This window comes from Pezoporus flaviventris, unplaced genomic scaffold (assembly GCF_033815535.1).
Source record: "Pezoporus flaviventris isolate CSIRO_AGI_PZ_B2104156 unplaced genomic scaffold, CSIRO_AGI_Pfla_v1 ptg000023l, whole genome shotgun sequence".
NCBI lineage: Eukaryota > Metazoa > Chordata > Aves > Psittaciformes > Psittacidae > Pezoporus > Pezoporus flaviventris.
In genome coordinates, this window is record NW_026892571.1 from 16,389,355 (window position 1) to 16,406,240 (window position 16,886).

The window sequence follows — 16,886 nt, forward strand, 5'->3', positions numbered from 1 at the left end:
TGGCCCTCTGTACCTTCCAAGTTAATTATTCTGACATAAATGCCATTACTTTTCCCCTTGTCCACTGCAGAAGGGAAGTGTGAAGTTTGAGAAGGGCATTTTTAATAAGCATATCTGTTTGGAAGAAAATGATAATGAGTTACACATGCACAATCTTATGTTCTGCTATTCTTTTAAACTTCAAGTACATCTCAGCTCTACTTTTCAATCACGTTTCTATGCCAGCCTTGTCCCTCTGTTGAGTAAGAACTGGTGTAAGAGACAACCTACGCTAAGAGTGTCTGGGTAGTTATAAATCACATTTCAACTCTGTTGTACTTCTGTCCACTAGAATCCATACACACTATCTTCACCTTCAATTAAACCTCAAGGTGGGCTTGGAATGATAAATCTCATGAGAAATAAGCCTGAGGTGCCTGTGTCCCATCACATAACCCCACCACTTTGCTGAGTGTATCCATTACCCAGCAAGTAGGTGTTGAAGTGCGCTGTAATCTTCTTCACTGCTACATAATTAGCAGGGCCTGAATGGTTTCTCACGGAATGTATGTATTGAATGTGCTTATTACTGAATCACAGAAAAACCTGCACTTAGGTTCGAAGTGAAGAAAGTAGAAAATGTGATGTTCTGGTAATAAATTTTTAGCAGAAAAATATTTCATTCCACCTGCAGACCTAAATACAACATAGAAAAATAAAATGCAATCCCAAACGATGATCTAGCATATCAGGTGCTATCTGGTGGTCTTTGGTAGCAAGAGCACATTGAAGGCAGGTATAATAGAAAAGAGATAGCAGAAGGAACATAGTCTATATAAATGAACTGTTAGCTCAAAAATCCCAAAGGATCAGAGGATCCTTGGGTATCACAGGTCAGGCTCCACCACTCTAGAAGCTGTATGGGTAGGCAGCAAGACAACCATCTGCAAGGGGCTTCAAACTTAATGAACAGACACAAGTGATACAAGCCTGCAGAGCCTCTAGAATCAACAAATCCAGGTTATTTCATTACAGTTTACTATATCATGACCTTTTTTGTTAAAATACAAGCTACATATTGAAACTGAAGTGCTCATTAAGATAAGTTTTTAAAACTTAACTATGGGTGGACTAATATTTTTGTCAAAAATTATCTACTTATTTCTTTACCTCAGCTTCACACTAAGCAGATTTTGCTGTACCTCTCTTCTGAAGCAAATCTACTCTTATGCAATTAGCTTTGACAAGTAACCTAATATAGCGTATTATTTTAAAACAAGCTCTTTTCCCCTGTGATGCTGGAAGGCCTTCGTTTCACCAACTCCAGAAAATTTCTTTCTTGAATTTCAGTAATCCAAAGTGCTCATAACATCTGTAATTAAGTATTCTCTCCTATAAATTGTACAATTTTATGTCCTCAACAGAAGCAGAAATCTTTCATTTTATACACTCCTACAATATATTTGCTCTCCTCAGAGTAGCATTACTTTCATTACTTAGAATAACTCTGCAAATCAATGAAAGTACACAGGTTTTCCTTCTCATCTATTTCAAGCTGAGCTGTCAGGACCCAGAATAAATTCATGTTAGCTCTCAATTCCATGACCTTCTACTTTGTACTTCTAAATTTCATTTCATTTCTATTACTTGAGTTCCCAAGGTCTTCCAATTCTGCCTGCTTGGTATTCCAACCCTTCTCAGTACTGGTCGTGTTTTCCAACATTCTGTTATCAAGTTTCACTACCACATTTCCAATTTAGGGCTAAACAAATCAGACAAAGGTAAGCACAACAGGGAAAGCAGTGAAGAAGTGTGAAGAGCCAGCCCAAAATCCAACAATCCATCAGTGACAGGGCTAAGAGCTGGGGGACCTGTATTGTTCCAGGCTTGCATTTGCTTTACCACCTCATTCTGCGCTTCAGAGCAGGCATGAGGAGAAACTCATAGGCTCAGAAAGGCAATATACATAAATAACTGACAAAATTGTCTCTTCAGTGGATTGTATCGGTGGATGGTAACCTATGACCTCCCTGAGAAATCTGGTATCTAATGTAATCGCCTTTATATATAACTATTCACAATGCTGATAGTTATATATCTATAGTTATATAGAGATAGCTATATATATCCACAATATATATATTTTTATATATATAATTATATATATTTATATCTATATAGATAGATAATTATATATATCTATCCACAATAAATTCTGAGAAACATAGACACACAGATGATGACATTTCATGCCTTGCTTCTTAGACATGCACAGTCTCAGTGCATCTCCAGGCATATAACACATGGTGGTTTTAACATGATAGCCTGGACTGGAACTCTTTAAGCAATAAAATTTAGAGAAACAGCTTAGTTAATGCTCAGAACGTGGTCTGGCAGCCTGCCATGCATGAGCATCACTGAAACCGGAGTTCATGCCAAGATTCTTAGCTTTCAACTTCACAGAAATTCCTTCCATAGTTTATACTAGATATCGTCCAAGTTCATTTAACTTTTTTCCTTCCTTTGTGCAGTTTAATTCAAAGCTAGTTGAACTTATTACCTTTTTATAGATAAGCATTAATAATATAATAGTTATAAGTCCAAGTAGAAGTAATAGAATTAGTCTGTTCATATAATTTTGATTAAAGACAGGCCCAGCACTAAGAGGACACTTATTCCATGTCTCCTGTGCCAAACCTCTGTGAACACAACGATAAGCTGCTCTGTGACCTATTACAATTACCTGTATGGCTACTCACATAATAAGTGTTTTCTGAGACTTATAGGAATTCACTTCACATTCAGGAGTCAAATTTGTGCTGAAGATCCTCTTAAGCCAAAGAATCTTTCTCAACAGATTTGACTGAAAGATCAAGGCCTTAATATTTGTGCTCATGATATCAAAAGGTCTAATTTGATCCTCATATCCCTGATGTCTGCTTTCCCAAGCCTGAAATCTGTGCAAAGGAAATAGCTGCAGGTCCTTCCAACCTTGTCTATTTTTCCTCCTTTTCTAGCAATTACTATACTGAATTAGACACTTACTAAACTAGACCTAGTCAGTTATTCAAGTAAATAGCAAGCCACATTCCACAATAATACTGAATTAGGTGAATAATACAGTTCGGAGGAAGAGAAATACTATTCTCCCTAGCTATAAAATAGGAATTAAGACAGAGCTAGGATTTTGTCAATGGTCACATAGAAAGTCCATGGCAGACAAGGAAAACAGGGCAGAAGACAGACAGGAATATTGAGTTCAGATGGCACTGAAAGCCTGTTAACACATTAGACATTTAGACCATCATTGATACTAGACAGCACACAAGATTTTCAACAGCATGTGCTTCACAACAGATCAGTCACATTGGTCTCAACATACTTTTACGGGCTCTGGTGTTTTTAAAAACAGAGCACTTGAACATTCTACAAATTGTATCCCAATCATGTAAAAAGACTGTATTGTAAAGTATTGTTTCAAACAGATCTCTCGAGGCCTTTTGGAAGTGTTGACAGGTCATCATTTCACACTATTAAATTCAGAGACTTAAAAATTTAGCCTGATTATGTGGATGTAATGCAGACATCCAATGAGGTGTACTTCTGTGCTCTCTTTTCCCAGAAGAGTAATGACTGCTGGGCCATTAAGTGCAACTACCATGCTGTCTTCACCCAAAAGAAATATGGGTCATAGTAAAAAAAAAAAAAAGATCAATAGCTGTCTTCTCAAATGAGGCCATGTTGGACCACAGCTCAAGAAGGCTGGCCAACCAATTGATTTTGAACAGAAGAACTGAAAAAGTTCAGAGAAGACCAATTTAAAAATTTTTATTCAATTATATTTCATCTGTAAATTATCAAGTACTGCAACGTTATGACAGATTTATAGGCACATGTTTATGCTGCATGCAAATAGAATTTAAAGTCACCACATCCAGAGTCAAATCTCAGCTCCGTATGCACAAGTGTTTCTTCTACTGTACATAAAGACACAGTTATGTAAATATTTGTGCAATTTTATTTATATAATACAGCAACAATTCAGAAAGCTACTGAAGGTAATCATGATAATGACTGCAACCTTGCTTTTGCTGATTTACAGGGTATGAACTAAGCCACCTGCTCTGCAGTAGCTGTAGTGTCAGACCCCAGAAGGATTTAACTAAAACATTACTTCTATACCCCAGGCTCCTGTGCAAAGCCTGTATCAAGAGCCTCATCTAGTAACAATGTCTGGTATGTATAGCTACAGTTTGGGAACTAAGGGAAGATGGGAAGAGAGTTTCCCTGCAATTCAACAATTATGAATGAAATGCTAGTCTATCTACCCCATACACACCAGTTAATGCTATTATGCTGCATTTCATCAGGCAGTCTTTTAACAATCTATCTCCAACAACATAGCCATGAAGCAAGGACCAATTTTCTTCTAATGGCAAGCAAGAAGGGTGCTGTCTCTGTTACACCTATTACCTTGGCAGCAGCTCTACCCATGCATGTCATCATCTGTGGACACAGAACCTCTCAGAAGATTATGATACAATAAATTACTTTGGTTGAAGGCAAGTTATTATGAGCTTAATTACATGTGCAAGCTTTTTATACCTTCACTTTGGAAAAAGCTTAGCAGGAGGTTATTGGTAGTCTCTGTTAATTTCCCCCATAAAATATTTAATGGACAATCATATGCATTGGTAGCATGCTAGCTTTAAAGTAATTAAATAGAACCATAAAGATGGCTGGGTAGAAAGATACCTAAACATGAACTTTATACCATTTGCTTTTGCTCATCAGAGAACTGGTTAAGAAATTTGGGGGGTTCTTTACTGCAGAAAGGATGATTTTATGAGGAAAAAGTTTTGAGGCTTTACAGTTTTGGTTAGCATTTTCAGAAAGCCTAAAAAAAAGCATTTTCAGTTCTGAAACATTAAAACATGACAGAGGAAATCTTCACAAACATCTTCCACAGGAAGAGGAACCATTTCTCTGACAATTGCACTTGGGAGATTGGGGGAAGAGAATGAGAAACTGCAAGGCCTCCAGGTTTCAAAAAAGAACTTTAAGCTCAATAAGTGAGATTAATACAAGTCCTTAGTTTGAAAGAAGACTATTGAAGATGTCCCTTGCTATACATTTATCCCTTGCCATAAATCTGTCCCTAGTTAAAAGTGTTTTCAGATTGTCAGGCCTTCATTCAACGTACCATTTTCAAGTGCTGCTGAATTCAAGTTGTACATAGAAATTAACAAGTAAAATCCTTAACCTGCACTCCTCAGGAGTCTAAACCAGATATTGACAGAGATTCCCTTGCCACCTCCTAAAAATCTATGAAACCATATTAATTGTAAAATCCCCTTAATAAAATAGTAGTTACTGTACAAGCACAAGCTTTTCCAGATATCTATTATATGAGAACTTCAGCCACCCCAGTAGGTAGATGTCATCTCAGTGACTGCACAGAAATATACATTCTGATGTATCTGTTGATACCATTCTTAAGGCCCTACTTTTTACACTGAGATTGAAAGCAGCATGATTTCTCAGACACAGAGATGACTACAGCTAGAGAAAAACAGAGAATAAGCTAGGCAGAGATAGGTCACATTTAACTGTAATACTCCGACTTCTTTGCAAGGCAAGATACACTGTTTACACCACAGAAACAAACGCGTAACACCAGAGCTTCCTAAACATAGGAATTCTCACAGAGTAGCACCAGGACTGCTGACCAGCTCTACTCTGTGCTTTCCCACTGTCACACTGCAGCCACAGCGCACAAACCCCATGCAATAAAGAACACTTAACCTCCGTATGCTCATGATTAATGTTAACAGCAACGATTCCTTCACTCAGTCTTCGGCAGACCGAAGCAGGGTTTTCTGTCTGCGCTCTAAGACAAGCTTTTCAACATACAGACAACACACGCCTCACCAGGAGCACCGTAAATGTTACATTTACCATGAGCATTGCATTTCCTTTCCCTCAGTCCCTGTCTTAATGTACACAACTGTATTTAAACTAGAGGAATTCAAGAATTCATTTTAAGCCTCATTGGTCTGCTTTGTACAGATACAAGTCATAACACATCTTGAAGAGACCCCTGTTTTCCAGGCTATAAAAAAACCCGAGTCAAAGCACTGCTTCCTCCAACCCTATACCAAAGATCTCCATGAGCAGAATTGACAATAAAATGTTTTCCACCAGATTTGCAGGCAAAACGAGCTTCCCTGTTTACCACCTTGTGGCCTGAAGTGGTAACTATTCCTTTCTTACACACCGCTTCAGCATTTTACATTTAAGTGCCTTCTTTAGCAGCAAGCACAGAAACTTCACTCAAAGTTCCTCCTCAAAGGAGGCCATATGCTCTCAGTGAGACTGACACGAGCCCGAACTGCCCCAGTCCATGGGGTGATCGAGAACGTCTGGCTTCCAAACAGCTCTGAACATTCCCCATACAAGCACCAACCGGTTGCCGAAGCCGCAGTCCTCTACCCACCGCTTCTAAAAGCCAGCAGCCACCCATTGAAATGATACTGCGCCCAAACGAAACGAACAAGCATGCTGTAAACGAAGTACTTACATCCCTGAATTTGTTCCAGTACTTGTCTCTATCATACTGCGAAACGGTGCTCAGCCATTTGTCGTTGTCCAGGAAATTGCCATGATTGCTGCTACTCGTGATGATTTCAGGATGCCGGCTCTCCACTTGCAGGAAGCACCAGGCAGCGATCACCAGCACCCCCGACATCTGCAAGGAGAGGAGCGGAGCGGGCAGGGAAGTTCAGAGCGGACCCAAGCTCAGGCTCGTCTCCCCTCACGACCCTCGCCAACTTCTGCCTGCGGAGCTGCCCAGACCCGCCCAGCCTGGAGGGGCGGGAGCAGCAACACCGGTACAACAATAAAGGTAAAACCGGTCACCTGCGGCCAGGCAGAAACCAGGCAGGGGCAAACAGCGCTGTGAAACCTCAGCGCAGCCTCCCGGCCAGCGCTGCCGGCGCGAAGTTTGGCTGCGAGGGCGGAGAAGAAGCCCTTACCTCCAGGCAGTGCCACCGGCCGCGGCTGCGAGCACCGTGCGCTCCTCTTCTTCCTCCTTCCCGTCTTTTGTGCGGGTCGGAGCGGCACCGAACCCCGCGGAGGCTCCTTCAGCGGCTCCGGCGGTGCCGTGCGTGTGTGCTCGGCGAGGCGGGCGGGCGGGCGGGCGGCAGCGGCCGAGGTCTGGCTCCATCTACCTGCGGCGCTGAGGCAGCGCAGGGGCGGAGCGCGCTCGAGCGCCCGCCTGAGGGAGTGGCGGCTGTAACGGTCATCCTAACGGTCACCCTAACGGTCACTCTAATGGTCACCGTAACGGTCGCTCTAACGGTCGCCCTAACGGTCACTCTAACGGTCATCCTAACGGTCACTCTAACGGTCGCTCTAACGGTCACTCACGGTCGCTCTAAAGGTCACTCTAACGGTCGCCCTAACGGTCACTCTAACGGTCAATCTAACGGTCGCTCTAACGGTCGCTGTGTGAGCTGAAGGGGCCGCGGGGCCGGGGCACGTTGTGTGTCTGTGAGGAAGGGTGGGATCGCCCCTTCGCAGAGGGGGCTTCGCTACTGCTGCAGCCTGACGAGTTACGGAGCTGTAAAACTGGCTGTAAAAACATGAAAACAGCAACAAATGTCAGCTTTTATAAGCCTTGGGAGGACGTAGAATCAGAGAATCACAGCATTGTTTGGGTTAGAAGGGACCTTAAAGCTCATCAGTTCCCACCCCTGCCATGGGCAGGGACACCTCACACTAAACCATGCCACCCAAGGCTCTGTCTGACCTGGCCTTGAACACTGCCAGGGATGGGGCAGCCACAGCTTCTCTGGGCACCCTGTGCCAGCACCTCAGCACCCTCACAATAAAGATGTTTTTCCTAATATCTAATCTAAATCTGCTTTTTGTCAGTTAAACACCATTTCCCATTGTCCTATCACTGCTTGCCCTTGCCAAAAGCTCCTCTCCAGATTCCTTGTTGGCCCCTTTTGGCACTGGAAACTACCCAATAATATGACTGCCTTGAGTCAATGGTTTTACTATTTACAAAAGTAACGACATTCCAAAGACGCAGAAGTCATCCCAGGTTTCGTTATTCCATTTGACAAGGAGGCCTCCTCCCTTGGCCAACCCATCCCATGCCATGGAGGGGTTTCTGCCCCATGAAGTAAGGCATTGCCCAGGCCACCTGAGGGGTGCCAGGGAAAGACATCTTCCATTTTAAAAACAGGAAGGAGGCAGATGAGGGGAGCTACATAGAACCATAGAATAGTTAGGGTTGGAAAGGACCTTAAGATCATCCAGTTCCCACCCCCCTGCCATGGGCAGGGACACCTCACACTAAATACTGGTCTGGGAATGAGGGGGAAAGGAGGAGATGTTCTCCAGTGAGAAAGGGGAAGATCTCCATTGTCAACTGAGGAGGGGGGAAACAGGGCTGGGCAATTTCACACACCACGTTTTCCAGACAGACACATCAGATATTCCTTTAGTAACATAGAAAAGGGTCATGTTTATTCAGTTTTTACTGCAGTATCTGAGCACTGAACTCAATATACAGTTCTGCTCCTAGATCTGATTTTAAATACAGTTCCTAAATACCACATAACCACATAAAAGCCTCTGGGACTGGAGAAAGCAATGAGGTTCTATTAATTTTGATAGCAGAGAACAAGCACATTTGTACGTAAGCATCCCACATTGTTTTCTCTACTTTGTGTGCATAGAATCTAATCAAAGCTACATGCCAACAGGAAGGCAAACTATAACCCAATAAAAGCAACAAATAGAAGAAATCCAAACCAAAGCCCTGCAGATTTGGATGTAAATCCAGATCCAAATGCCCTGTTCCATCTTCCCTTCTATACTGGGTTATACCATTCTTCTGGTGGTAGTCCAGGGTAGTTATGCCTCTCAAATACCTCTCAGTTGTGCACGGATGTTTCTATGAAACTGTTAGCTTCAGTGACAAATAAGGTTTCTTTAACTTCTGCCTGTCAGGGTGAGTGAACACAAGCTTCCTCCTTTCTTACTTAGATTAACAGAGTACTGTGCAGTTTATTCTGTATGGGCCTTTTCTGTAAGGCTTTTAACAACAGAGAATTTGTCTTCTCCGCACAGGCATTAAAGATCTTGCACCATCTTCAATCTCACAGTGAAGAGATTTCCCTTGTGAGCTTACAGAAATCTATTGCCATTCAGCAATATGCAGCTTCATTTGACTCAAGTGTTTCACCCCAGACATTGCTGCCTTTCAGCACTGCCACATACAAACCATGTTACCTGCTAAATTTGGGAGGGGTTTTATGCACAAGGGACTACATCAGTGCTGCTGCTTTTGCATAGAGGCACTGATACTTTCTCGATCCCACTGGAGGTCAGACAAATTTAATCCCCCCTTGACCATTCAACTCATGAATTGCCAGGCCAGGCTGGCAAAAAGCAGCAGAACACGGTTTCCCCCAAACCCCATAAGAGTTCTACCCATTGCATATGCATAGCAGCAGTTAGTTCATCCCTGTGAAACACACTTATTAGCACAATAAACCAGGTTCAGTCCTTCAGTGGCTTCAGTAGACTTCGTTCAGTGTGAAGCAGGCTGATACGCTTGCCAGTCAAAGACCCTAATGATAACAGAAACATTGTATGTAAAGTGACTAATTACATTTTTACTTGTAGCATATTTGTGTCAGAAATGTGTCTTCATTTATTTAATTACTTCATAATCCCATATTCAACACATGGCTAATCTTTCTTGATACAGTAAAACACAGGCTTCTTGTTTAATCCTGATAGCGATCTCCATCACCTCCGCACTGTTTATCACCCGTGACTAGAATTGAAACACCCTTGTCGGCTGTTTTTTTTAAATCTCTGGACAGTGCTAAATTGCCTCTAATTCTGATCCAAGAATATAATATTAGAGATCTCTCTGTAGTGGATGACTCAACTATTTGATATTTTGGATATAAAAAGCTCCTTTGTTCCAAGTTAGAACAATGACTGAAGAGCTAAAACCCACTTTTCTTATGTGTGCCTGCAGCTGTAAAAGGTGCCACGGTATTGATTTTGGATATTACTTGATAATTCACTTCAACTGTATTAATCATTTGGTCAGAAGTTGTAATTACAGCCCAGCCAGCTTCTCCACGCTGTAGCCTGTCTGTGTTCATTCTAGAAGCAGAACCTCCTGGTGCAGAAAGCATTTTACACACACAGGAATGAAAGGCCAGATCTCCAGCTAAATTTCCCATGCAGAGGAATGTTACAGTTGTCATAATAGGTCGCTCTGGGACTTTCAGTTAACAGAAAAAGCCTTCAGCACCAGTCTTGCAGGCAACAAAACTGAAGCACATTTATCTTTCCCCCTGACCAAAACAAAGATGCCTGGAGCATCAAGTCAGCCGCTCTTGTTCTCCCTAAAGCTGCACCGAGCTTGTTCCCATCATAGCCAGTAGCCAGCAGCTGTGTACCCAGCAGTGTAAGGTCAGTAGTAATAGCACATAAGCATTGTTATGTGAAGGATTTTACTTCCCCCCAGTTATACTTGGCAGTGAGAATCACTTCATGATTGCTTCCACAGTTCTTGAGGCAGTGGCTGCAGCCTTTGTAGTAGAGCCTTGAAAATCTTCTGCAGACTTTTATTGATGGTTTTTCCCCTCCTCTTGTGAGGCACAGTTCCACTGACTTCATTTTTTAATACATTCACTCAGGAAAGAAAATCTTTACAGTAACAAATGTTTAAAGTATGTTTCTGTACTTTACCATGTACCAGAGTCTTTCACTACTGGATTAGGAAAATTCAATCTTGTAATTTAACTGGATTTAAAAATATATCACTAAAAGGGTACCTGCAGTGGGACAGACCTTTATTTAAGATCCCTTTGTATCTTCCATATACTGCTGTGTCCTTTTAATAGACAGGGGGTTTATTTCCTCCGGCAATTCTCAGAACTGCAAATTCAGCTTTGTCAGCTCTGCTGGGCAATTGTGCAGAAAAAAGCTAGTTTAACCTGTGCAATAAGTGCTTGTTGGCACATACAAAGTTCCCCAGATATTTGTTCATTTTACAACAGACCGTAATTCCTCTTCTTTAAAAATACTACAAATACAGGTTCTGATTTGACCGCTTGATTCACCTCCGCTCCTGGCCTCTCCTCTATACAACATCCACATTTTATGACAGCAGTGCCTGGAACTTTGCAAGAATTTGCTAAATGCTTGCAAGCAGAAGCACTGTAAGTGTGCCACATGGCAGGAAAACTATGGGTTTCTAGTGGGCAAAGTGGTGCCAGCTGCTGTGGAGACATCGCAGTTGGTGCAATCCCCTGTGTTCTCATCCTTTCTGAAGCACTTAACACCAGTGTCAGTGGTTTCAGTGTAAGAGAAAAGATCCACTGACCTGGAAAGATCCTACAACATGTTCTGCTGGTGTGTATTAGTTATAATATCCCAGATTAAAGTGAATCCAAATACTAACAAGTCCTGGTCAAAGTAAAAGCTGAACACAGTTTAGGGTAGAGAGGTATAAGAAACAAAACTAAAGCAAAAGAACAGTGAAAACAATAAATAAAGTGACTTAGCACTTCCAGAAGTCAGAGGTGTATTTCAGGACTGAGCTTTTCCCACCTTGCAAAGCTATCTTGCCCACAGGTGCCTAGAAGAGAAAAATACATCAAAAAGACTTGTGTTCACATAAAGCATATAATCAAATACAAGGTTGCACTTAAACTGAAGGATGAGATTCAGGCAGGTATTTAAGATGTTTAACTTTTGCCTTCTGAGGCTAAGCCTCAATTTCCTCTCTCATAAGGAAAAAGGAACAAGTCCCTCTGAATGATGCCGCAGAGCAGAAGCCTATCCTAGCTGCTGTGGATTGTTTTCTGAAGGATGCTGTTGACTCCAGAAAGAGCCTACAAACCAGAGACACACTAGGTAAAACCCAGGCCTTGTGAATACTGTCCCCAGAACCTGCAGGCTAACATAAAGAAATAACTTTACTCACATGAATCAGTCTATTCAGACCAGAACATACATCAGTTTAAAGACTAAATGTTTAATGGGAAGATAATCCCTGCATATTTGACAAACGGTTTCACGTTATCTTTCTAGCGGATATGGTGATCATGACAAAAGTAATTTTATGGCATTTCACAAAATATCTTGTAAAATGGCAACCTTATTTTACAGTGGCTTTTATTGCTACTGGAACTTTTACTAGGAATTGCATCACAAAAGTCGGTTAACATAAATATTGCAGTAAAGAGCTCTCACCATTTTACACCTGCAAATGCAGCCTTCATTTTCAGATGGAAAAGGTCATTAGAATTAGATTTGTCCTTAGAATTCATACTTAGCTGGGACGAAACACTGGGATGAAGTTCTGTAGCTCTGTTCAGCCTGGAAAATACTGTCCCAACAGTAGCCATTGACAAGCAGCCTTAGAGAGTCACTTTAAACCTTCCCTGTAATATATGAACAGAAACAGAGATTTGGAGATTAACATGTGGAATACTAAACGGTTTTGTTCAGTATTTACCAGAGTAAGATCCTGTTTTGAACAACTGAGATAACACAACACCGACCAATAATAAACAACACCATTTACATCAATAGTCAGAGTTCAGAAAATAAATTTGCATGGAAGAGGGAGCACCATCAATGGCTGAACTACAAAAATGAAATTTGCATTCATATAAATGTGAAAGAAGTTTCAAGTGTGTTTGTTCTTTCCCCATGTTCCCCTTTTCTTCTTGTTAAACTTCCTCAATTTTCCCCATGCTATTCTTTTTCAGTTCTCTCAGATACGATCTTGTGCAGTCATTGCATTTTGAGGTCTTTATGGATCCTCATGATAATTTCTTCCATTCTTCCAAGGAAGTTGTGAATGCTTCATCCCTGGCGGTGTTCAAGGCCAGATTGGACAGAGCCTTGGGTGCCGTGGTTTAGTGTGAGGTGTCCCTGCTCATGGCAGGGGGGTTGGAACTGAATGATCTTAAGGTCCTTTCCAGCCCTAACTATTCTCTGATTCTTCCTTCCATTTGCCATCATCTACTTACTTTACTTCACTCTTCCCATCCCCCTTTTCCCTTGCTCATATGAACACACACTCAGATCCTTATAGAAGCAGCAGCTTTCCTGGAGATTACGGAACCAGTCTGGAAGCAGTGCTGCCTGATGGACAAAGAGTTCCAGAACATCTTGCAGCTCCAGAGGCCAGGCTTGGCACCAGCCCAGTTTCATGCGGCTAACATCAGATCTGAATTTGCTGAGTAGCGTGAAAACAACAAGATCTGGGGATTTATTGGCTCTCACTAAACCTTCTTTTCATTAAAGCAAATAAAACAAAAGTATTGATGTCTGTAGATGAGGACAATAAAGATGAGCCACAGAGGAGCTGTAATGGTTTGCATACTCATAAACCTTTCTCAGCCTTTGTGCTTCAATGTTTTCCTGTGGGGGATGATGTTGGGAATGTGCTGGAATGCAATACATTCAGGTAATGTAGAGAAACAATTTTATTTCTCCCTGCTGCTACATTTTAGGCATGAAGCTTAAGCTCTCTAGAGAAGCTGATGATTCTCTTTGCCAATAACTTGAATCCTTATGGAAAACCAAATGCTATCTCACACAATCACTGAATCCCTTGAAGTCAGTGTGCATAAGATGAAGTGTTTGGGTAGGGAGGGAGGAGAAGCATTAGCTATGGCAATACCTGAAAGAGAGGTAAAAGGTGGGAGATGGGGTCACCTGATTCTCAGAGTTAGCTTCAGGCCTTGGTATACCAAAGCTGACTGACAAAAATATGACCATTGGTTCAGATCTGCTACAAGACTGCATCACTGTACCTGTCCAGCACGGTCACTGCTCAAGTACAGCAGGGGCAGACCTTGACCCAGCTCCACAGTCCTCCTGCTGTAAACAATCAGCTCAGTCTCATGTACTTCAAGTGGGTCCTCACACCAGAGACAGCAATCTATGAAGTGTGGTGGTCAGAAAATGGGCAGAAGAAGAATTCCAAACTTCTTCCCCTACTTTAAGCAATTGCTGAATTGTCTATGATAAAATCAAAATAAAATAACCCCCAAACCCTCATAATCCTCTTAGGGGCAGGAATTATAAAGGAGGAAAATGCTTTACCCACAGCGAGAGTCTCTAGAAACGTGGAGAATGCAAAACTTGCCCTTGTGTCAGCAGGCATGGAGACTGGCAGAAAGGAAGGCAGGCAGACAGTAGCTTTATTTCTCACAGTAAGCGATTCTGAAGTCCTCGATGTGTTTTCAGTTAACTCTGCCCAAATTTGAAAGTGTTTTAAAGGAATGTAAGTATTACTTCACTCTGCATAGAAATCAAAGATGAGTGTTGAGTTTTAAATTCAATGTACAAAACGAATAGAAGAATTTGTTCATGTTCTAATGCAGCTCAAGGTCTTGCAATTCCAAGGTGTGTGGGAGGAAATGAATCCACCAATAGAGGAGGAAACCAGCTTAGAAGTGGGAACAAAGGTCTGGAAGAGAAACTGCAGAAGATCCAGAATTCACCCTGGCCAAAGCAATCAGAACCTGCTAAATAAAATTCCTGCTACAGGGAAGTTTATGGAAGGTGGGCAGTGCTTTGATTCCATAGGGAGTAGAGATAATTTCAAGAAATTATGCTTGTGGCCAGGAATATATACAGAACTAAATGTCAAAGTCCACGCAGAAAACAGTACATGGGGTAGCACACTGTGCCATGTATTTGAGCCAATGCCTGGAAAGCAAAGCAATAATGGCAAAAGCTTATATAATTCCATATGCCCTAGAAGAGCATGTGCTGCATCAAAAACCATGACTGTCATTAGCAGCTCAGAAAGATTCTTCATAGAAGCAGCACATAACACTGTGGCAGCAGATGGACTATTTGCCTGAGAGGAGCTGAGATGTAGTAATTTAGGTTGGGTTTGGGTGTACAAGCCAATGGAATGCCCAAAATAGTATTCTTAGGATAAAAAAAAAGTAGAAAGAAAAATAAACCAAACAGAATAAAGTGAGTGCTGCTCAGGGCGTTTTAGTGAGGAGCTCACACATTCTCTTAAGAGGGTTAATCAAATCTGCAGGGACATGAGAAAAGCTACAGATTACATTTGCCTCAAGGGAAAATAAGCTGATTGTTTGATTCCTGCTCTTGACAATGCCAAGTCACTGGAAAAGCAAAGAAACCAAACTAAGTAAGGAGGAGATGCAAGTGTCTTCCGGGGGGATAGAGGAGGTATTGCAGAACACAGAAAAACCTATGAAAGTTCCTTTTCCTTTAAGGCAGAGATTTAAAAAAAGGACAAGCTAAAAATCAACAGATGTGCTTATTACTTTATCCCAAGGGAAGTATTCCCTTGAGATGGGAAAACGTAGAACTTTTCCTTATGATTAGAGTCAAAGTAACCGCATAAACTTTTCACCAAGGGGCAGAAGTCCTTGAAACAATACACCTTTCTTCCTTGTGCACCATCAGCCTCTGCAGGTCTGTAGGGAGGGAAACAAAATATAAGCAGACAAGATGACTTCTGAGACTTTGCAGATTGTTAGATCACTTCTTGAAGTCTTCCCAACCCTATGCTTTTGATTCCTCATTCTTGTATGTTCAACATCTCTTCCAGGAAAGACCTTTTTCCATCCTTCCTGAGGTGGGGTTTTTGGTGGAAAAAATAACTTTCTTTTGATGAAACAAAAGACATGGAGGGCAAACCCACACTACTGATATAAAATTTCCAGGCAGCTTTGGGCATAATGAGAGCTACCAAAGTTAAAGGACCCACTATTGCCTAAATCTTGGAAAATAAACTGTTGATTAATTTGGTATTACTGCAAATATAATTAAGTAGATTTCATGCAGTAGAAACAATAAATGAGACAATGAGAGAAGCTAATAGAGTCAGGAAGATCATCCGCTGACACCATGAATATATTCCTCCAACACAAAAAAGGACAGAATAAGAATTTCTTGAATTAATCAACTTCAGAAAGGTATTTAATATCACTTCTGAAGGTTACGATGGAGATGGAATTTAACTCTGCATCACAGTTTAATCCAGACATTTCTGTTTGCAGGTAAGAGAGCTGTATTGCACATGTAAGTGCAAGTTAGCCCAGCTGAAAACCAGATGGTCTGTCTTACAGAGCACAGGCTGCTCACGCCAACACCTCTAAGAACAGTTCTGCTCTGTCTTGACCCAGTTTTGATCTGGCAAATCTATTTTAACTTGTCAACCATGCCAAACTTACACTGATTTTGAGTCTGGGACTCAAAATAACAGAAAGTAAACCAAGTTTGCCATAGATATTTTTTCAGACAGACTAGTCAGTTCTTTGAACTCTGGAGACCATTATGTCTGCAAAAACGTAATAGAAATATGCTCACGTAGAAAAGGAATTTTTCACCTCAAAGGTTTAACATTTTTCTTAAGTACTTTAGTGTCCTGGGTTCAGCAGTAGCAGTCATTTTTCTCCTTGGTAGCTGGTGCAGTGCAGTGTTTTGACTTTTGGCCTGGGAACAGAGCTGATAACAAGGATGTTTTGGTCTGGCCAAGGACTTTGTGAGCCTCATGCTCTGCCAGGGAGGAGGGGAAGCCAGGAGGAAGCAGAGACAGGACACCTGACCCAAACTGACCAAAGAGGTATTCCATACCACAGCACGTGATGCCCAGGATGTAATGGAGAGCTATCCGGGAGGGCTGGGAGACTGCAGGGTTGGAGGAGGCATCGGTTGGTGCTTGGTCGGGCTGGGGGGGCGAGTTATCGGTTGGCTGGTGGTGAGGTGTTGTATTCTCTTCCCTTGTTATTTCCTCTATCATTATTATTATTGGTGGTAACAGCAGTGATTTGTGTTATACCTTAGTTACTAAACTGTTC

General features: G+C 41.7%; 1 protein-coding gene across 1 annotated transcript in view; it reads right to left on the reverse strand.

The window, feature by feature from the left end:
* The window catches only part of SPOCK1 (SPARC (osteonectin), cwcv and kazal like domains proteoglycan 1), a 287,668-nt gene extending 280,516 nt beyond the window's left edge, over positions 1-7,152 (reverse strand). The window contains exons 1-2 of the mRNA XM_061457033.1: positions 7,014-7,152; positions 6,560-6,727 (exon numbers count right to left, since the gene is read on the reverse strand). Coding sequence (XP_061313017.1) covers positions 6,560-6,727 — 168 coding nt within the window. The 5' untranslated portion in view covers positions 7,014-7,152. The remainder of the gene's footprint in view (positions 1-6,559; positions 6,728-7,013) is intronic.
* Between the last annotated feature and the right edge of the window lie 9,734 nt (positions 7,153-16,886).